Raw genomic sequence first — 23,009 nt, forward strand, 5'->3', positions numbered from 1 at the left:
CTGAGCGCTGTGTTATCTGCCGGGACGCCTGCCCTGTGTCTGTCATTCCTTCACACTGATAATACCTCAGGCTCTGCTGCTGCTGCTCTGCTTCCCGCACTCTAACCGCTCTGCTACACTAATCTGCTGCACACCTCACCAGCTGCTGCTGCTCCTCACTGGGATACTCTCACTCGGCCAGATGTAGCAGAGCAGAGGTTGTCAGTTGCTGCAGAGTTAAGTTTGTCATTAGATATTGTAATGTCTCACTGCATAGATAGAACATCATATGACACTGACAGTGCAGCTGCTTTAACTCTTTGCTTCCCATGCACACTAGATGAATGTGAACAGCAGCTATCTGTGTGTGAGGAAGGCTAGCCTGTCATTGGAGGAGGATAAACAATTGGGTGTAGGATACCCCTTATGCCCCCAGTACAACCTGACAGATGATTGGGTCACATTAAGGGTCCATTTACACAGAAAGATTATCTGGCAGATTATCTGCCAAAGATTAGAAGCCAAAGCCAGAAACAGACTTTAAACAGAGATCATGTCATAAAGGAAAGCCTGAGATTTCTCCTCTTTTTAAATTCGTTCCTGGCTTTGGCTTCAAATCTTTAGCAGATAATCTTTCTGTGTAAATGGACCCTTAGGGTATAAACCCACACACCGTATACGCAGCAGATACGTAACAAATACGCAGCAGATTTGTTGGTACAGATTTGATGCTGCGTTCAGTTATTTAGATCTAATCTGCTGCGAGTTTGCTGCGTATCGCAGCAGTAAATACGCTGCATATACGGTGTGTGGGTTTATACCCTTAGGCTACAAACCCACTTGGCGGGTCTGCAGCAAGTCCCCTCGCTGCGTATTTGCAGCGAGACTCGTTGCAGATCCCTGCCCTATACTTTTAATGGCAGACAAACACGCAGCAGGGATGTACATCCCTGCTGCGAGTTTGTCTGCAGCCCACCCCATTAACCCCCCGGCCGCCGGAGCTGATACTTCACCTGATCCCGACTCCTGCAGTTCCCGATGTCTTCAGCAAGCCGGAGTGGGGACCAGGTGAAGTATATGCTCCAGCCAGCCGCCCGCAGCCCCTTTAACACCTCCCGCCGCCCGATCGCCCCCACGCAGCACCGATCGCAGGTACAAATACAATATGGATACATTGTGGATCACTTTTTGTGCTGACCACACTACCAGACAGTAAAAACTATACTGATTTGTGAAAGGGCCCTGAAATAAGATGATCAGAAGAAGTGCCTTTAGAGCTAGAAACCCATCCCCCAAATCAGCTGGTATTTGGGGGAAATTGTTTTTCCATAAATACATGGTTCAAGCTCCTGTTGACTTAAATGGAACCAATCAGCACAATTGTGCTAATAAGGTTCCCAGCAGCACAGTATAGATCAGACATGTCAAACCCTGGCCCGCGGGAGCCATTTTTTTTGGGCCCGCCAAAGAAATCTGTGATTATCGTACAGCTGGCCCGCCAAAAATTTTTATTGGCACGTTCAGAATGTGTAAAGCAAAGATCTATTGGCCGGCTTCCTAGCCCACCACCAAACATCACATGTTGCTCTGCTTTTGCCCTCCTCCTATGTTGCCATTGGATATGTCCTGAACCCGCTTCCCAGTAAGTCACGTAATTGTACTGCCCAACGCACCATTCCAGGGTTGTGGCCGTAACTGTCAGGAGTGCAGGAGTCCAGGACAGGTAATTATGTTGTGTACCCTCAGTTTCTAGTAAAAATCATGCCTGTGTGACATATGGGGCCTTGGGAGGACTGTGTGCGCTGCCTCAGGCAGTTTCCCCCTCTTTCAACAGTATCTCTCAAATACTGAGTGCTGTCTCCCCCCTCACATGCATCGGGCGGTCTCCTATCAGGTACTGTGGGCAGTCTACCTCTCACGAGCATCCGACAGTATCCCTGCGTGCTGTCTCCCCCCTCAAAGATGGTTTGGTAGGTAAGGTTTCTCTGTTTGCTGGTGACACAAAAGTGTGCGATAGGGTTGATATTCCTGGAGGTGTCAGTAATATCGAAAATGATTTAGCTCTGCTAGATAAGTGGTCCAAACAATGGAAGAATTTTTTTTTCCCTTCTAATTATTGTATTATTTTTAAGGCTATGTTCATACTCACAGTATTTTTGCTCTGCATTTGGTCAGTATTTTTCAACCAAAACTAGGAGTGGATTCAAAACACAAAACTTCTACAGTATGTTCACAGACTGTTGAAATTGAGTGGATGGCTGTCAGCAAATAATTGCTGTTATTTAAAAAACTGTTGGGGGTTGGTGTTTTCAATCTACTCTTGGTTATGTTTTAAAAATACTGACCAAAATACTGAGCAAAAATACTGTGTTGGAACATAGCCTTAAAAATGATACAGTAATAAATGTTCCGCATTCGCGGACGACCTACTGGTTTACATTACTAACCCCCACATTTCCTTGCCTTCATTGATGGCGCGGCTGTTCGAGTTTGGCACCTGGTCCAACTACAAGATCAATCTTGGTAATTCCAAGGCCCTTAATGTCTCCCTTCGAGACTCGGTGGCGTCTAGCTTGCACGCCTCCTTTCCATTCGCTTGGCCACTGGTAGGGATCACTTATCTAGGCGTCAAAATCCCACCAGACCTCTCGGCCCTCTTCGCCGCTAATTTTCAACCTCTCCTTGCTCGGTTCCGTACGGACTTAATGGTCTGGGAAAGAAGCGAATTTTCCTGGTTTGGGCGCATAAGCATCATTAAAATGACCCTGCTACCAGGCTTCTTTACCTTTTTCAAACTATCCCCCTACTCATCCCTGCTTCCTATTGGCATCAAATCCAGAGGTGCTTTGGGGCCTTTGTCTGGGCTAATAGGCGCCCCAGACTCAATAGGTTGCTTGCTAGACCCAAGTTCCTCCGGGGCACAGGCCTTCCCGACTGCCGACTTTACTATCTCTCCTGTGCCTACGTCAGATTATTGGACACAGTGCATAGTAGAAAACCTAAATTATGGGTGCGCCTGGCGCAGGACATATGCCCTAAGGCCCTCTCCACCCTCCCTTGGACCTGGTCCCCCTCTGACCCACTGACACTCTCCTTCTCTTCGCGACATACCTTAGCCATCCTCTCCGCCTCGCACCCAGAGGAGTCTTTGGTGGACCGTGCGGTCCCACTATTACCCATCATCGATCATCCGCACTTCGCACCTGCCGCCTCGCCTGCCCCCTTCCTCGACCACACTAAAACTCACCCTTTGCGCTTCTTCCATGTCCTTACAGGAGGTTCTTAAAAACCCTTAAACCCTTAGCTTCCATTCTAGGGGAGGCCCCCCCTTCAAGACGAGCTACCTTTGAGCATATCCAATTGCGCTACTTCTATCAAACCACCTCACAAGTCAAACAGCTACACCGCCCTACCACAGACTTTAAGAAACTTTGCCTCTCACGCACAGGCCCCCCACACGCAATTTCCACCATCTATGGATTGATGATCTCTGCCCGGTCGAAAGCTCCACCTCACTACTGCACGGCATGGGAGTTGGAGCTTTGGAAACAATTTACGTAGCCCCAGTGGGCCAAGTGCTTCCACTTGACCCACAAAGCCACAATTGCTACCAAAGCACAAGAAACCTGCTATAAGATCCTGACCCGGTGGTACAGGGTCCCTACATCTCTTCATAGATGGTTCCCCTCAGTCCCTGACACTTGCTGGCGTTGATGAAGGCACCATGACTCACATTTGGTGGGGATGCCCCCGCCTCACGCCTTTCTGGTCTGTGGTGCTTCAAACCATTACAGACATCACTGGGGTGATAGTGCCCCGTTCTCCCGAAGCTGTCCTACGCTTCATGTTCTCCATGACGCAGTCTAAGTTCAAGAAGTCCTCGGCCTGCCACCTGTTGCAGGCGGCCAAGACCATTATCCCCAGACACTGGAGGTCCGTGGACCCGCCGACCCTGGAGGAGTGATTTGCCGAAGTCACCCACATACAACATATGGAGGACCTGCTAGCTATTTCCGCTTCTGATGTCTCCAAATACACCGCCACCTGGGGCCCATGGCTCTTCTTCCTTTCCTCCCCGCAATATCGCTCTCTCACTAGCTAATCTCTACTAACCCCCCTGCGGGACATGCGGGTTCTTCTCTCAGATGCCCTCCTTCCTCTGGACTATTCCTTCTGTCTCTCCTCTTACTCGTCTCTGTTCCCCTGCCCCCCCCCCCCCTTTTTTTTTTTCTCCTACACCTTGTTGTTGTCTGTTTATCTGATGCATGTTGCATTAAGTGGTTTTCACATATTTTGCATGACCTTGTCTCTGGTCTACTGTAGCGTGAATATATTGCTTTTATTATTCTCCTGTTACTACTTTGTGTGCTGTCATACTGAAAATTCAATAAAGCTTTTTGGAACTGAAAAAAAAAGATACACTAATGAGAAAAAAAATATTTTATTTCTCTCAGGGAATTTGTACCCCGAGCTGTGGCTTCTCCTGCTGTACTGCGCATGCGCGGCATAGTAAATATGTTGACACGCTGTCAACGTGCAATGCTGGCCCCCAGGTGACATCACAGTGTGCTGCTCTTTCCATCAGCACCCAGAGGGGCGTGATTACAGCACTGCAACCCGCCCAGGACTGTGACTACATGGAGGAGTCACAGCTCAGATGACTACTTAGATGGAAATAGCATGATGTACCAGCACCTATCCTTAGCTGTATTGCCGTTTTTGGCTTAATTGGTTCCCTTTAACACTTTAGTTCTCTTTATAGGGAATTACGAGGTTTCCACCTTGCCGACCTCCAACAATGTTATTTTCTAACACTTGTGAAGATGATAGCTAGTTGTCAGTGTACTAACTAAGGGTATTTTCACACATAGGGGGAATTTATCAAGGCTTGCATGCCAATTTTCTGGTGGGAGAAAGTTGCAAGCCTAATTTATCTTGTGTGCAACATGGGTTCTGTTTTTCTTTTATGCTAGTTTTCTGGTGTATGCATTGATAAATTTATCAAATACTGTATATGCTACAGATTTTGTGTAAATCCATTTGAATATATAGCTGAACATGGCATCACATCTGCCTTATATACTGTACAGTATGTATGAATATAAAAAAAATTACTTTAAGGTTGCGTTCACACGTATAGGATCCACAGCAGATTTAACGGCGCAGATTTGATGCTGTGTTCAGTTATTTAGTTGCATTGATATCTGGGCCATCGAATCTGCTGTGGATCTGCACCATCATTAAATCTGCTGTGGATTCTGTTCATGTGAACACACCCTAAGGCTCCATTCACACAGAGCAAAACTGGCGGAATTCTGAATTCTGCCAGTTTTGCTCAGTGTGAACGGAACCTTAGAGAGGAATTTACATGTCTGCAATTACGGTCCGTGCACAGACAGGAAATTGGAGCTCAGAAACAGCTTTGCGTTATTGAACTGACAAAGCTGCACGGCCGTGCTGTGGTGCTTTCTCCGTATATACAGACCGTGCATGAACTTTAACAGGGCTTCTCATCTCAGTATAACATTAAGTACAACATGAGTCAGTACTGTTGTTAAAAACACACATTACAAAGGTATACAATGTATAACAATGTACATGCACCAACAATAATGTAATGCACCAACACTTCCGGGGTGGGGGGAACACGGGGAAGGGGGCCATTCACTTAAATAACACACATTACAGAGTATTATAACTTTGTAATGTGTTTTATTTAGTGAATAAAAGTTAAATGCCGCACTACCCCTTTAAACTAGAGATTGTTTCAGTCAGGGAAAAGACTGTGCAGCTAATAGTCCCTTTGGTGAAAACTGCATCCATAGCTGTTCCTCACGAGCATCACAGTTAGAGGCTCACTACTCTAAAATGTAACCATCTTACTTATAGAAGTGTAGTACATGTAGATGGGAGTGTGTGATTACTGTACAGTCAGTCATGTGTTTTCTGTTTTCTCCCACAGTGCTTTCTACAGATTTGTCTTTGGTTATATTTGTGTTTCTTGTGGAGAGACCTGGCAGATGTCCCAAGTGAAAGAACCATTTTCTCCAGGGCCTACAGGGCCTGAACAAGATACTTCAGCTGAAGAGAGCCCCTTGATCTCCCTCCCCCTGGGTAAATCTCTGAGACTTTCACATGCTTGTCTTGTCTTCCTGATTTTGTGAACTTCCTTGAATTTCACATATAGTTAACCATAAAATATGTAAGCGATTCAGTAGCCAGATCTGCAGGGTGGGGTTGCAAGTTCCCAGTCACCACCATTCGGCATGGAATGACATATAATATCCAACAGTAACTAAGTATGGCAAGTTTGACAAAATCACATTTTCTTGAAATACATTCTTGATACACCTTTTTTAGCAGCTCCTCTTGTATAAATTGGCATCAGGGTGTTACCATTCCCATTGTCAATAGGATACACCTCCACACTGTCTGACACTATCACCACTGATGTGGCAGTGTCAATGTTTTTATGGAACTGCCTTTCTAACAAGGGAAATGGTAATACTCTGTTGTTAATTAATTCTTATATACCCAGGAAGAATTAGGGGTATCTAGTCTGCCCTTTTAGTATTTCCCTTATTATTATCTTAGTATAGATATATATTTAACTGTCCTAAGTTTATGTTTGGTATTGAAGTTAAAGGGGTAGTGCGGCACTAAACAATTATTCACTATATAACACACATTACAAAGTTATACAACTTTTGTAACGTATGTTATGTTAGTGAATGGCCCCCATCCCCGTGTTTCCCCCCACCCACGCTAGGCCCGGAAGTGTAGTGCTCTATACTCACCTGATCCGTGACGACTCCTGTCCGCCATCATGCGACATCTGTACAATTTTTAGGTGAAAAATGCCAATTTTTTAACTCAAAATGACATAATTCGCATTTTTTCTAATTTTTTTTTTCCGATCACTGTGTGGATTTAATAATGTGAAGATTGTATCGCCAGCACCATTACGCATGCGACGATACTAAATATGTTTACTTTATTTATTTTTTTTCTACGTTTATTATTGCATTGGGGGCTATGGGGATTTTCTGTGTTTTGTACTTTATTTATTTATTTTTTTATTTGTGTGTGTTTTTATATTTACTGTTGTACTTTATTTTACTGTCCCACCATGGGGACTTTACTATTTGATTGCCAGATTAAAGGCACATTACATTGCAATGCAGATCTGCCTCTAATAGGCAAAGCTGGCCAGGCTCAGCCTTAAGGTTGAGCCTGATCAGCCACTGTAGTTATGACACAGGAGGTTTCAGGGAAGCCACCTGGTGTCATAGCAACCATCAGGGCTGTGCGATCGCTTCTGAACAGCCCTGATGGGGGGAAAAAGGAAGATTCTCCCTCTTTTTTGCTCTATAGGTGCTTTGATCGGCCTGATCTCAGCACCACATGTCGCGGCTATTGCTGACAGCCAGGACCCGACGCAGATGGTGTGGGCGCAGCTCCTGCGCAACACGTCATCCAGGGACGTGACTGTACGGTTACGTCTCTCATCCTAAAGAGGATATTACTGCTTTATAAAGCGGTACTGATTCATTGAAAGGATTCCCTAGAGCTGGAAATGGTACAAAGGTGGGCAACTAAATTAATAAAGGGTAATGCAGCATCTTAGTTATAAGGAAATACTGAAAAAAATAATAATTTGTTGAGAAGTCTTAAGAAGAGACGTTTAAGGGGAGATATGATTAAGGTACGTACAATTTTGTGCGGCAGGATGCCTTTTCAACCATTTCCTCCTGGTTGAACTTGATGGACATGTTTTTTTTGTTTTTTGTTTTTGCCAACCATACTAACTATGTAACTATATAATGGAACTGAACTGTAATTCTACACACAAACTGAGGACAACAGTGGTGCTGTTTCTGGTTAAAAAGCAGTTATGTTTTTCTAACAACCTACTCATAATCCACTAATGAGCGGATCCTCAGGATAGCTCATCAGTTATTGATTGGCAGGGTAACAACACCCAGCACCCTGCCGGTCAGCTGTTCAGTGCCCTCTTTACATAGTGATCGTTGACTCCGTACACTGTCCGAGGGCCCTATTACACGGAGCGATAGTCAGCCGAATCGGGTCAATTTGGTCGATTATCGCTCCGTGTTATAGAGACAGCGATCAGCCGATGAAATGATCATCAGCTTATTGTTGGTTTAGGTTTGGACCTAAAATCGCTGGGCGCCGACCGTGCATCACTACATGTAATGGTGATGCGTGGCCGACAGCTGAAGATTGCCCAAATACCTGATATCTTATCCCTCTCTGCTCCCGGTTTTCTCTCCTGTGCTTCACAGCTTCCCGGTCCCAACGGCAGCAGCGTCTGAGCATCCTGTCAGCTGACAGGCCGCTCAGCCAATCACAGGCCACGGCTAGCTTTGGAGCACAGAAGAGAAGACCAGGAGTGGGGAAAGGTAAGGTATCAGGGGTTTGGGCTGCATGGACATTGCTAACGATGTCCATGCAGCCCTTACTGCCGGATTATTAGGCTGTCTAATGGGTCTAGTAAACGAGCACCGATCTAGCTGATCAGCGTTTATTAAAATGATAGGGCCATAGTCGGCCCGTGTAATAGGACTCCTAGCTATGGTAATGGTAATGTAACTGCAGTTTCCATCCAAATGAATCATAGCTTAGCTGCAGTAACCAGGGTGGCCACTACACAGTGAACGGAGACTAGAGTTGAGCGAACCGGGTTCAGGTTCAAGTACATCCAAACCCGAACTTTCGGCATTTGATTAGCGGTGGCTGCTGACCTTGAATAAAGCCCTAAGGCTATGTGGAAAACATGGATATAATCATTGGTTTAGAGCTTTATCCAACTTCAGAAGCCCCAGCTAATCAAATGCCGATCGTTCCGGTTCGGATGGACTCGAACCCGAACCCGGTTCGCTCATCTCTAACGGAGACAACTGCTTCCAGTGCCATTTACTGTGTAGTGCGGTTGCTAAAAAGCTGATTGTGGGGGTGCCAAGTACTTGCATTAAACTGGTCAGTACATTTTGCCTGGAAAACCCCTGTAAGGTATCAATCCAGTAAGAATTGTGGATCTCTTTGCTCTCCTGCCATTCCCTATATACTGGTAGTTCTGTAGTACTGTAGTTGCAGCTCAGCCCCCCTGAGTTTAGAAGGCCCCCGCTGGCAGGTCTGCTTTACAGTGTGAAGTCATAAGTTAATGTCTTTGGTTTCCTAGTCACTGATTATAAAGCTGAAATGCCAGATGTGTGCAGGAAATAGTCATGAATTTCAATTGTATCTTTCTCTGAAACATTAGGACATTTTCTGCGCAAAAGTTCATTTCATTATTTATTTACTGGGCTTCTTGTCAAGCTGGTTTTCATAGGTCTGTTTTGTTAACTGCTCAGATTTGGGAACTTACACAAGACCTCAGTTTCAGATTTCTGCAAGATATTTGTTATTGCACTGCTTGAATGGCAACTCGATGGACTTCTGTGATGTTTGGCCCCAGTTAAGAATGTTGATATAGAATACATTACTTTTTGCCTCTTCTGTTGCTTTTACGTGATGTATGTGATTCTTCTTTAGCATTTTGCTTGGTACACTTTTTCCACCACTAAATTATAAATTGATATGTTTAAAATGTGATTTGTTGTATAAATCCAGTCACGTGTTAATTGCAAAATTACTTAAAAATGTTAAGTGTATAAGTATATCAACATCTTAAAGGGTTATTCAGGATAAGATATAGTATGTGGTATTAATAGTAGGCTCCTTCCCCTTCAGTGGAACTGAGCTGCAAAGCCACACACAAACTGAGAACAAGAGTGACGCTGTTTTTGAGTTATAACTATATACTGGTGGTTCTATGTGTGGTTGCCATACTCGCATCTAGCCTACCTATTTGCAAGCCTGTATTTGCCATAAAGCACTTGTGGCGCTGTGCCTGGGGCAGCACTTTAGTGAATACTGTGGCCTGGAGAGAAAAAAATTGACATCTTCTTTTAGTTGAATCCACATGGCTCAAAACTGATGCAAAACTTATGCACCGTGTTGTACATTTATGATTGATTTCACCACTTTTTGTGTATAGATTAGATCCATAGTGAACCTGCAAGTCCATTACATGTAAAAGAAAGTTTTAAGGTGCGTTCACACGTACAGGATCTGCAGCAGATTTGTTGTTTTAGATTCAAAGCTAATCAAATTTTCTGCAGATGTGCTGCAGATTCAAATCTGCGCCATCAAATCTGCCGCAGATCCTGTACGTGTGAACGCATATAATTGGTGATGGTGATGCGTGGCCGACGGCTGACGATTGCCCAAATACCTGATATCTTATCCCTCCCCGCTCCCGGTTTTCTCTCCTGTGCTTCACAGCTTCCCGGTCCCAACGGCAGCTTACCAAAGCTGTGGAGTCGGTAAGCTGCATCTCCGACTCCTGAATTTTATTAGGGACCAACTCCCGACTCCGACTTCATAAATGGCCAATCAGATACCAGGGGAGTAATTTATCAAATGAGCGCAAAGTATAACTGACTAATCCAATGATCCTGGGGAGACTTCTAAGGGAGTAAAGCCCCTATTACAAGGGGCGATCAGAGAGGGCAATGGATGCAGCTAATCTCCAGCCACCATGTCCTGAACAACTCAGAACTAGACTAGATGGAGCAGGTGGTCTTTTCCTGCTCACAATCTTCTGTGTTCAATCTTTTAATATTCACCATACACAAAGAAACACTGCTAACAATGCCCGATATAAGTGATATATAGGACAGACATAGGCCCAGATATATCAGCTCTCTGTCAGCTGAATCGTTGCGGCCCCATTAAGGCTGTGTTCACACATATTGTAAAATGACGGACGTTATTTTCAGTTTTCAATTATTTGCATTGAAGTCTATGGAAACAACGGGCATTAATTCACACAATGCATAGGATAACTGGTCGTTGTTCGCAGCGGCTGTCAAATTAATGTTCAGGACATTTGTTGGCAGTTGCCATTTAGCAAACAATGGCCGTTATTTTAAGTTGTTCACACATAGATTTTTTTTCTTTAATTTGGCTGTCTTTTTTACTGTCTTTTCAATATAATTCAATGGACCTTTAAAAATAGCCACACCTAAAAGAGTGTTGAATGTGGTCATCATTCAACCTAAACTTAAATAATGTGCCAACTCCCGCCATTGCAATGATGGACGCTAAAGTATGTTAAATAACAGCCGTTACTTGGCTCTCAAAAATACACCTGTTATTTTGAAACTCAAATAACGGCCATTGAAAATTGTTGTGTGAACATAGCCCAAAGTGGTTGTCTAAGGAAAACAGGTCTTTTGCACACTGCCCTGTGGAAGCTAAATACATATTTTCCTAAACTACTTGCATTTCGTTTGTGGGCTGTTTGCAGAGATTGTGCAGCGGTACATGTGACCTTCCTGGAGCCGATTCTGCCATTTCCGCTGACGTCATGTTCCTGGCTTCCAGGTTCGGTGACGCATGTGCTCTGCAATCTAAAAGCCATTGCGCTGCGCAGGCCTCGGAAGCAGTGAAAAGTGACGCGTTGTTTATCCCCTGCACCTGCACAGTGTGATTGGAGCAGTGACATGCAGTTTATCCTCTGCGCCTGCACAGTGTGATCAGAAATCATAGCTGTGATGTCATGACATGCTGCTTGTTCCTTGCGTGTCTGCATCAGGAAGCACAGTGAATAGGTCTCAGGATCTCTGAATAGTGATATGGGACATTCCACTTCCACTCCTCCATATTTTAGCATCAGATGGATGCTGTATTCATTCTACAGGTGTCTGTGAGTTTTATGCTCCTCCCCCTGTACTGGCAGGCTCCCATGCCAAATTACAAATGAATGAACTGCATCTCACTAAACAACCAATCCAGAATTTGGATTGTACTAGTTGGCATGCAGCTCAGCAGCTCATTATAAGGATTGTACAGTACAAGTGTGTGTGTGTGTGTGTGTGTGTGTGTGTGTGTGTATATGTGTATATATATATATATATATATATATATATATATATATATATATATATATATATATATATATAAAATCTATGTCATCAATATGCAACACCAGAGCTCTGAGGTAATCTCTGTATATGCTGCAGTTCCACCTTTGGCCTTTATGCCTGCTGTGCAAGGGTATGTTCACAATGAGTACTGTATACTGTAGGTGGAATTCCGTGGCAGAGCTCTCTGCCACAGAATCCCATGTGCTTCAGTGTCTCTATGGGATGGCTTGTGCACCTCCGCTCCTGCTACTCTCTGCTCAAAGAGCCATCCCTTAGGATCTGTGCACACGAATCAAAAATGGCGGAATTCTTCAGCGCGGAGAGGGGACATTGAATTCTTCAGCGCGGAGAGGGGACGCGAGCCTCCCATAGACTGTCATTATGACAGGGAGGCTGGCTCCGACGCGGAATTCCGCCACTCTGAGGCAGGTAGGACTCCGCCGAGGGGAGCTATGCTGCAGAATTTTGCCTATTTTGCTCAGTGTAAACAACGCCCTAAGGAAACAGGAAGAGGCAAAGCAGCATATAAACAAACAACCAAGATCTAAACAGAGCTATATCAAAGCAGGAGAAGCTGATAGAGAAGAAACAAATATATGGGGAAATTTGTCTAGGCATTGACAGTAAAGCTGTACATCTAGGACAACCTCTTTAACTTCTTGTACCATCTGGGTAATCCAGTTTATAAATTCAGGTCCACTGGAGGTTTATTTTTTTTTAAGAGCCTGGGAGTCTATGTATGACTCTATAAAGTGGCATCTGTCATAATCATGTACGGTGAAGGCCGCACTCTTGGTGTGGGGGTATGCCTGAAGTAAGACTTCCGCTGCCACCACAAGGGGATGTGACAAGAGCCTTCATGCATTAGCTTGTATACACACCGGAATTTTTTGTTCATGTTGGCCAATAACCACTAAAATTGAAGCATTTCCTTGCAATGCTGATTTATTTCTGCCCATTCAGTAGGTTACAGAATACATCAACAATTGCACAATAAGACATTTGATCCACCTCATCTAGCGTAAAGGGGAACCATCAGCAGGTTAGACAAATCAAACCTACTGACTTCGTCTTGCACAGAAGATGCCACTTTACTCCCTTTAATTACTCCTCGGTCTGGTAAGGCTAGGTTCACAATGCGTTTTTGATATCCTTTGGTTTTTTTTGCAAAAAACGGATGCATTTGTGTGTATCCGTTTTGATCAGTTTTTCCATTAACTTCCATTGTAAAAAAAAAAAAAAAGGGATCAAAACGGATCAGTTTTTTTTACAGACACAAAAATGTAGCTGAAACTATTTTTGTGCCCGTTAAAAAAAAAAAAAAAAAAAAAAAAAAAGATCCGTTTTAATCTGTTTTTTTTTTTTTTTTTTTTTTTTACAATGGAAGTTAATGGAAAACTGATCAAAACGGATGCACACAAATGCATCCGTTTTTTGCAAAAAACGGATGAAAAAAACTGATTGCAAAACCTAGCCTAAGACCATTAGGAGCACTGCCCCTTCCCCATGGCGCAGATTCGGCCGGCCCGCTACCTTGATTAATATTAGAAGGGGCAGATTGGTGCCATGGGGCGGGGCAGTGCACCTAACCGTGCCCCAGTGCTCCAACTGGTCTTAACGTACCGTGGAGTAAAGAACTAACTGCACGAGAGCAGTGCTGAGGAAGAAGGTAACACATACCTTTATCCTCAGTGCCCCATGTGCAATAGGGGACAATCGGCAGGTTAGATTTGTGTAACCTGCTGATATTTCCCCTTTAATCAAATTGTTTATAAGAAAAAAACATCTGTGATGAGGCATGGAATTGGTAGTCACATGGCATAACCCAGGCCTCATTCACACATTCAGTGATTTTCGAGGTCCGTGGATGAAGTCAACCATCTACCTTTGTGATTTTGTGAAAAAAAGTATCTATGATTTCATCCGTTTTGCATCAATATCCATGTTTTTCATGGATCCGTTAAAATTGTACAATGCTAGTTAAAATTAAGTTAACATCACATCGCTAACATCACATATGTGTTTTTTACGCATTCGTGTCCTTGAAATCCATGAAAAAGTTCCATAGATTTCTATGGGGGATTCTCTGCCATGATCAGGGTTCAAGTTATGACGTGTCCTATTGAGGATCCGTGAAAAAACGAAATATGTGAATATAAAATTGTCAGTGATCACAAATGCTTGATCACTGACAAGTGGAAAGAATTGCGGAGTCCACAAAATCAGCACAGCAATACTGTGGATGTGAGAACAAAGCCTCATGCTCCCAGCAGTTCTTTCACCACACTTTAATTTGTGGTAGATTATGAAGAAATAAAGAGTTATGTCGAGCGGTATTGAGCTTATAGATGCAAGCTCAAACAAAGTATTTTATGCCCTCTGAGCGATAGTTTTCTTCCTTGCCTTCAGTCTTTAATAAATCTTTGCAAAGCAGAAACATTTAAAACTGGTAACAACCTGGCAGCCTCGCTACCCTCCTGTACCATACAGTAGAAAATACTCATACCTGAAAGCTCCGTTTACATCTTATGGTGGCATACTTTGTAAGTGGAGTGGCCGCTGCTTGTAAGGAAATGGGATTTTTCTTTAAAATCTTGTCTCTGTGATGTTTTTCAACATTAAGTTCAGTTTTATTGGTGTCCCTGGGCATTTTTATTTCTTGCATCTTGCCATGTCCTGGCCTGTCATGGATGGGCATCAACTTTGATGATATTTGTGGCTGCAAATAATGAAAAATAAGTGAACTACTGCTTGTTTTCAGTGTTTGGTTAGGCCCTCAGGCCTAATACAGTGTTTGGTTAGGCCAAATACAGCCTCAAATATACATAGTGTGAACCCAGCCCCCAAATCAGCTTATTGTTTCAGTATCAGGTGCCTTACTCCTTTAGGCTGGGTTCACACTTCATATATTTCAGTCAGTATTGTGCTCTTCATATTGCAACCAAAACCAGGAGTGGATTAAAAACACAGAAAGGATCTATTCACACAATGTTGAAATTGAGTGGATGACCGCCTTTAACAGTAAATAACTGCCAACGGCCGTTGTTTTAAAATAACAGCAAATATTTGCCATTAAATGGCGGCCATCCACTCAATTTCAACATTGTGTGAACAGAGCCTTTCTGTGTTTTTAATCCACTCCTGGTTTTGGTTGCAATATGAGGACCACAATACTGACTGAAATATACGTAGTGTGAACCCAGCCTTATATAGCAAACATCTTAGACATTTGAGTTTGATGCTACATAAAAGACCTGAGGCACTGCTGTATGTTATCTTTAACCCCTTAAGGACAGAGCCCAAAATGGCCTTAAGGACCGGGCCAATTTTCAGTTTTGCTTTTTCGTTCTTTCCTCCTCACCTTTTAAGAGCGATAACTCTTATTTTTCAATCGACAGGGTCATCTAAGGGCTTGTTTTTTTTCAGGAACAGGTGTACTTTGTAATAGCGCTCTTTTATCCACCATAAAATGAATGACTGAACCCCCAAAATATTATTTAAGGGGTGAATTTAGGACAAAAAATGCAATTCCGCTAAATTTTAGGGGTGTTCCGTGTTTACGTAATGCACTTTACAGTAAAACTGACATTTTATATTTATTCTATAGGTCAGTCACAACACAGTGATATGCAGTTTATATAGCTTTTATAATGTTTTACTATTTTTATCAACAGTAAAACATTTTTTTTTTGCAAATGGGTATATTTAAATTGGCCCTATTGTGACTTGTATAATGCTTTTATTTTTGCACCTACAGGGCTGTATGGGGCATCATTTTTTTGTGTCAGGATCTCTAGTTTTTATTAGTATCACATTAGTGTAGATCTGACGTATTGATTACTATTTATACATTTTTTTTATATAAAATGTAAGGAAAAAAAAATCAGCAATCCTGGTGGTTTTTACCACTTTTTATTCATGCCATTCACTATGCGATAATATTGTTTTATTTTAACAGCGTGGCCCCCCCCGGCAGGATGTACATGTACGCCCTAATGCCTTAAGTCCCAGGTGGCGGGGTTAAGAAGTGTAGTAGTCATGTGGTGGGGGTTGGCTTACTAATCACAGGTCTGCACATATTTATCAATGTCTACATTTATGACAGGTCATTGCTGGAGCAGGACTTGTGTCTGTTTACAGAGCTTATTGATAAATGTTTAATACTAGTGAATTGTCAAACTACCTCACCACTTCTGCACTTGCCCCAATCTTATCCCTTCTCTTCACCCTACCTTACTACTGTGTTTATCCCAGCGCCACCTCATCTCTTTATTATATCACTAACCACTGACATCTTCCCTTCATTTAGACATGTAATTATCACACCCATCCTCATAAAGCCACCCTTCTTGACTAGCTACTGCCTCTTACTGCCCCGGCCATGCTGATGGGCCATTTCCTATGGGAACGTCATGTCAGCGGATTTTGTCAAAGCACTCAATGGGCGGCCTGGAAACAGCCGTGGTGGAGCAGGACAGGTACATATACATTACTGTCATGTCCCAGCAGCATGGCTTATTAATAAATGATCCCAGACAACCCCTTATCTCCCGTTCAACACAGTTGACCACTACTTCCCTTACAATCTCTCTCGTTCCGGCCCTCTCCTGGATCTCGTCATACCTCACCAACTTTAAATTCTGTGTCTCACACATCACCTCCTCACATCACCGCCAAGTGGCTAATCTGAACGACTAGCATGGTCGTCTCACTTTACACAGCTTGAGAGCCACATTTTTCTTTGGTGATGTAGTCAACAGGAGCCGTTGCTGTTCATGTCTCACCATACTGTGCATGAGTGTGTATGTTCATTGTTTTTAACAGTTACAGAACAGGTTTTAGAAATTGGTGGTACCAAAGCTGGAAATAACAAGAACATTTTTTGTCATGCATGGTGGGGGCACAGTAAAAATTCAAGAAATTGTGTAAAATGTTAAATGCAGGTTGTTGGCTTCTTTAATAAAGTCTGTTGGTTCAGCAGATGGGGACACGCAAGAGCATGTGCCATCAATCAGCAAAAATAGGCAAAAAGAGTTTGACATGGTTTAAAGTGTCACTGTAGTTATAACTTTCAAAATCTAAATTAGCAGTAGATGTGATATAAAGCAAGTTTGCAATTTACATTCATTATTTTTGTTGTTGTTATCCTGCTGTAAAACAAAGCTGAACTTACCACAAATCCAGGTCCAGTCTTCTGAAGGCAGATTTTCTGACTTGTGCTGGTTAAAAAAAACAGACTAAACACAGCAATTCTGGGCAGTACAGAGAGTCATTGCTCAATGTGTCCATCAGTCACATGACTGCCTTCTCTCTGTGAACGCTCAGATGGCCCGGGATACACAGGACTTCATATTTTCTGACTGTTTCCCGTTTTTTGAGAAAAAGAGTCAGAAAACAGGAAGTGCTGTGTTTTTCATAATAACTTAAAAAAATAAATAATGAATGTAAATTGCAAACTTGTTTTATATCACATTTACTGTTGATTTAGATTTTGAAAGTTATAATGACAGTGACACTTTAAAGGGATTTTCCCATCTCATCCCTATATAATCGATATCTAGAATAAGTATATGCCACGCTCCCGCAATGGCATCACAGGTGATTGTCTGTCAGTATAACAGCTGCTCTCCTGCTGTAACTACCAGGTAGATTAACCTGTTACATGTCAAATCATGAAAGGGGCATATAACGTGTTCTGGTGGTTAAAGCTCATTATACTTATAACACCGGGGTCTTGCTTACTATCCATTTCCATGGCAGTCTCTAGGGTCTTCTGAAGGCCCTGGGCCTTCTACACAGCTATAACAGCAGCATGGCTGTTTAGATTGCCTGTCAGCATAATGCTGACATGTACAATACAATACACTGCAATATAATGGTAGTGCAGTGTGTGATATCAGTTATTAGAAGATCTTGAGTTAATATATACTAGTATACAGTAGTGAAAAAGTGCACTAAACCAGGAAAAGAGGAGTTTCCTTGAAACAGTACAACGCCAATCACCTTACTAAGATGACAGAGGCTCAAAGTTGAGCAACCATAACCTACTATTCTCTTGTTGACGGTATCTGTACTTTATTAGCACTAGTCTTGGGTGAATATTTTTGTACTTTATACCTTTTTCACAATTGAATAAATGTATAATTGCATAAAAAATGGTGGTGTGTGATTCACTGCTGTTGATCTCCATTTTATACTGTCCTATTAGTATCAGTAACTGTAGCAACTTATCTTTTCACTAGTATGACTATTGTATGAAATAAAGTTGGTGTTTTCTTTCTAGACAGGACTCAGCCTTGTCTGTTGTGTCCCGAGGCTCACAGTTGTTAGGATACAGCCGAGCTGACCGCATTGCTAGCATCATGTGCATTATAATTCCATAAAAACAGGCTCCCTTTAGAAAACACTAATTATATTTGTTGGAGGTCTCTGGCTGACATTTTATGGTGCAGTGTAAAAGCTACAAAAATATTTTGGAGCCTTTTCTTTTTGATGTCTTGCAGGCTGTTCTGTAGTGTTATGTGTTTACATCCGAGAGGCTAATAATCAAAGCAAAGTCCATATGATTTCCCTTACGTCTGGACCAACCTATTTACAAAAGATATTAATTACCATACCTTCTATGTGAGTCATTCCATCTAAACAAAAGCAGCTTGGATTAAACACAGCAAAGTATCTCGTGGAACAATTCAGCTGATTAATCTGATCCTAGAAAATGTATTTGCTTAGTTATTCTAAATACCTGGGGGGCACTAACCAACTCTCTATTGAAGTGTTAGGCTGTGAGTTTGCAGCCCCGGAATGCCACGCAGCAAAGTCAATAAGCATTTTCTTTAGTAGCAAATACAAGCCTAATGAACAGTTATTTTGCAACAATATGTGAATCTCCTAAGACACACTGATTATTTAGCAAGGAAGCAAAACATTTCTGAAGCCACACCTTAAGCATAATATTCTCTTGCCTTGCCAGTATTTTGTAGAATAACAAGATGTTGTATTAAGTTATCTATACATGTATAGAGTTCTTGTGTTCTCTATGGGGAGGGGTAAAATGCAGCCAGAGAGCTCTGACTATGGCTTATCTCCTCCAGAACAAAGGGGTTGAGTGGAGAGTTTTTATCACCAACAACCTTTTACCTACCGCGCAACCTGCATTAAGAAAGTTTTAAAGCTCCAGGAGACCTGAAAATCCTCTTTCACTCTTTGTACCAGAAAAGATAAGCATTTTCTATGTTCTAGAAGCACAGACGGATATATAGAAGGTACTTTATGTCTCCTTGACCTAACAGCTAAAAGTGTCATCAGTTTGGAATGCCAACAGAATCCCTTAAAATAAATACAAACTCCCTAAAGGGAATCTGTCACCTGCAATACACATTCAACTGCTGACACTGTTGGGTAGCTGCTAGGTCAAGGAGACCTTTCATGTATTCGTCTGTGCTTCCATAATATAGAAAATTGTTTTTGTTCTATAGTACAAAGTCAAAGAGGCTTTCCTGAGCTCCTGAAGTGCATCAAACTGTAAACCCTCTTTACTCCCACCTCCCATTCATGAGCCTGCTTGAGGCTCGGCTTCCAGTTGTCATTCAAGCAGCTCACTGTTAAGGTGGTAGGGTCAGGTATGGGAGGGGAGAGAGGAGATATTCTAGCTTGTAGCTATTCATGAGCTTGGGATAGCCTCTTTGATTCTTTGTACCAGTGAATAAAAACTTTTTTTTTTTACATTCTGGAAGCACAGACAGATATATGAAAGGTATCATGTGTCTCCTTGTCTTAACAATTATCTAACAGAGTCAGCAGTTTGGAGTGTGAATTACAAATAAAGACCTACGGAAAGACCCCCTAAAGAAATAAAGACCCAGTACAAGCACCAACCCCTTTAAAGTGCAGTTGTCAAACTTGCAGCCCTTTAGCTGTTGCAATCATACAATTCCAATCATGCCCGGGGATGCAGTGCTTTGTGTTAGCTGTCCAGGCATGATGGGAAGTGTAGTTTTGCAACAGCTGGAGGGCCAAGGGTTTGACCTTTGGTCTAAAGTAATAAACTCCAGACACCCCAAAATTCCAGTTGCTGATCAGACCCTCAAAATAATAATAATTAATTAATAATAGAGAGCTCAGACCAAACCCATCTAAGAAATACTTATCCCTGACCCCACCTAACACACAGACGCTACTTAATACAGACTACAGACTGTCTTTATTGTCTTGTCTTTTTTACAGTTTTAAAGGCAATAAAATGTTAATCTTGTCTGTGAATATTTGTCTCTTAGTTGCCATCTAGTTTGTTGAGCATATGATCTGTTATTTTTTTGCATTTCTTGTGTATCATCATCAAACCACACAAACACTTTTTTTTGCATAGTGAGCATTGCTGTAAACGTTACAAGGGGTTATTCATAAACTTGTTTATTGCTGAACTATGTAGACAGATCTAAATTAATACACAAGCATTTCTAGCATAAAGCCTTTGTTGTTATTGAAAAGATTTCACAACAATGCCTGGCAGTGTCAAACATGGTTGAGAAAATATATTTTACTGCAAAGGGTAAAATATTCCACAGATGTAGAGTTACTGGATCTACTGTAACTATAACATTTGCTGGCATCCTATCTACTGTATCTGTATTTTCTAAAAATCAGAACTATAGAAATGTTGGCACAATAAAATAAGGTATAATTTCTAAAGACACAAGATGGCTTGCTATAGTATGATATAATAAACATATGTTCTCTCTTCTTTGAGCTTTTGCTGGAAGCATACTTTAAAGGGGATATCCCGTCTTAGAAAAACATGGCTGCTTTCTTCCAGAGACAACACGGCTGCTTTCTTCCAGAGACAACACGACTCTTGCCTCCAGTTCAAGTGTGGTTTACAATTAACCCTTTAAGGACATGGCCCATTTTCGTTTTTACGTTTTCGGTTTTTCCTCCTTGTGTTTAAAAGGTCATAGCACTTGCATTTTTCCACCTAGAAACCCACATGACCCCTTATTTCTTGCGTCACTAATTGTACTTTGCAATTACAGGCTGAATTTTTGCATAAAGTACACTGCGAAACCAGAAAAAAATTCAAAGTGTGGTGAAATTGAAAAAAAAAACGCATTTCTTTTATTTGGGGGAAATGTGTTTTTACGCCATTCGCCCTGGGGTAAAACTGACTTGTTATGCATGTTCCTCAAGTTGTTACGATTAAAACGATATATAACATGTATAACTTATATTGTATCTGATGGCCTGTAAAAAATTCAAACCGTTGTTAACCAATATACATTCCTTAAAATCGCTCCATTCCCAGGCTTATAGCGCTTTTATCCTTTGGTCTATGGGGCTGTGCGAGGTGTCATTTTTTGCGCCATGATGTGATCTTTCTATCGGTACCTTGATTGCGCATATACGACTTTTTGATCGCTTTTTATTACATTTTTTCTGGATTTGATGCGACCAAAAATGCGCAATTTTGCACTTTGGGATTTTTTTGCGCTGACGCCGTTTACCGTACGAGATCAGGAATGTGATTAATTAATAGTTCGGGCGATTACGCACGCGGCGATACCAAACATGTTTATTTATTTATTTATTTGTTTACTTTTATTTAAAACCTGGGGAAAGGGGGGTGATTCAGACTTTTATTAGGGGAGGGGGATTTTTACTATTAACAACACGTTTTTTTTTTTTTTTACACATATACTAGAAGCCCCCCTGGGGGACTTCTAGTATATACACTTTGATCTCTCATAGAGATCTCTGCAGCATAGATATGCTGCAGAGATCCATGAGATCGGCACTCGTTTGCTTTCGGCTGCTGCAGCCGGAAACAAACGAGTGCCGAGCCGAGGACGGCGCCATCTTGGACGCGTCCCCGGCCGGCATCAGTAACGGAGATCGCTCCTCCGGGACAAGGTCCCGGAGGAGCGATCTCCCCCACTAGACACCAGGGAAACGTTGCCTCCGGTAATCGGAGGCAGCTGTCAACTTTGACAGCTGCCTCCGATTAGCTAATTAGCGGGCACGGCGATCGGACCGTGCCCGCTAATAGCGGCGGTCCCGGGCTACACGCGGCACCCGGGATCGCGGCACTTCAAAGCGGGGCCGCCGCGCGGCCCCGCTTTGAAGTGCTAATGAGGACATAGGACGTACCGGTACGTCCTATGTCCTTAAGAGGTTAAAGGAGAAGTCCAGCAAAAATTTTTATTTCAGTATTGTATTGCCCCCCAAAAGTTACACAAATCAGCAATCTACACTTATTACAGGAAATGCACATAAAGTGCTTTTTTCCCTGCACTTACTACTGCATCAAGGCTTCACTTCCTGGATAACATAGTGATGTCACGTCCTGACTCCCAGAGCTGTGCGGGCTGTGGCTGCTGGAGAGGAAGATGGCAGAGGGATGCTCAGCGTCCCTCCAGTGCCGTGTCCCTCAGTGTCCTCCTGCCATCATCCTCTCCAGCAGCCACAGCCCGCACAGCTCTGGGAGTCGGGTCGTGACATCACCATTTTATCTAGGAAGTGACATCACCATTTTATCCAGGAAGTGAAGCCTTGATGCAGTAGTAAGTGCAGGGAAAAAAGCACTTTATTTGCATTTGCCTTAATAAGTGTATATTGGTGATTTGTATACCTTTTAGAGGGCAATACAGTACTTTTATAAAAAAAAATTTGCATGTCTTCTCCTTTAACCCCTTAAGGACCGGGCCTGAAATGGCCTTAAGGACCGGAGCAAATTTTATGAATTTGACCAGTGTCACTTTATTCATTAATAACTTCGGGATGCTTTTACCTATCCGGCTGATTCTGAGATTGTTTTCTCGTGACATATTGTACTTCACATTTCTTGTAAATTGGAGTCGATACTTATAACGAATCTTTATGAAAAAACTCAAAATAGCGTGAAAAATTGTGAAAAAATGCATTTTTCCAACTTTAAACCTTTTCTGCTTATACAGAAAATGGTTATACCACATAAATTATATATTAAATAGCATTAGCAACATGTCTACTTTATGTTGGCGGCATTTATTAAACTATATTTCATTA

General features: G+C 42.4%; 1 protein-coding gene across 5 annotated transcripts in view; it reads left to right on the top strand.

The window, feature by feature from the left end:
- The window catches only part of MDFIC (MyoD family inhibitor domain containing), a 79,450-nt gene that overhangs the window by 16,645 nt on the left and 39,796 nt on the right, over positions 1–23,009 (top strand). For 4 of the 5 annotated variants that reach the window (XR_011363785.1, XM_069976320.1, XM_069976336.1 and 1 more), the window contains exon 2: positions 5,942–6,093. The exons of the other annotated variant lie outside the window; for it this stretch is intronic. Coding sequence is in view for 3 of the 4 variants with exons in the window: in XM_069976320.1 (XP_069832421.1) it covers positions 6,000–6,093 (94 nt within the window). In the remaining variant the exon portion in view is untranslated. The remainder of the gene's footprint in view (positions 1–5,941; positions 6,094–23,009) is intronic. 5 annotated transcript variants of the gene reach the window in all.

The sequence above is a fragment of the Dendropsophus ebraccatus genome, chromosome 1 (genome assembly GCF_027789765.1).
Source record: "Dendropsophus ebraccatus isolate aDenEbr1 chromosome 1, aDenEbr1.pat, whole genome shotgun sequence".
In the NCBI taxonomy this organism is placed as follows: domain Eukaryota; kingdom Metazoa; phylum Chordata; class Amphibia; order Anura; family Hylidae; genus Dendropsophus; species Dendropsophus ebraccatus.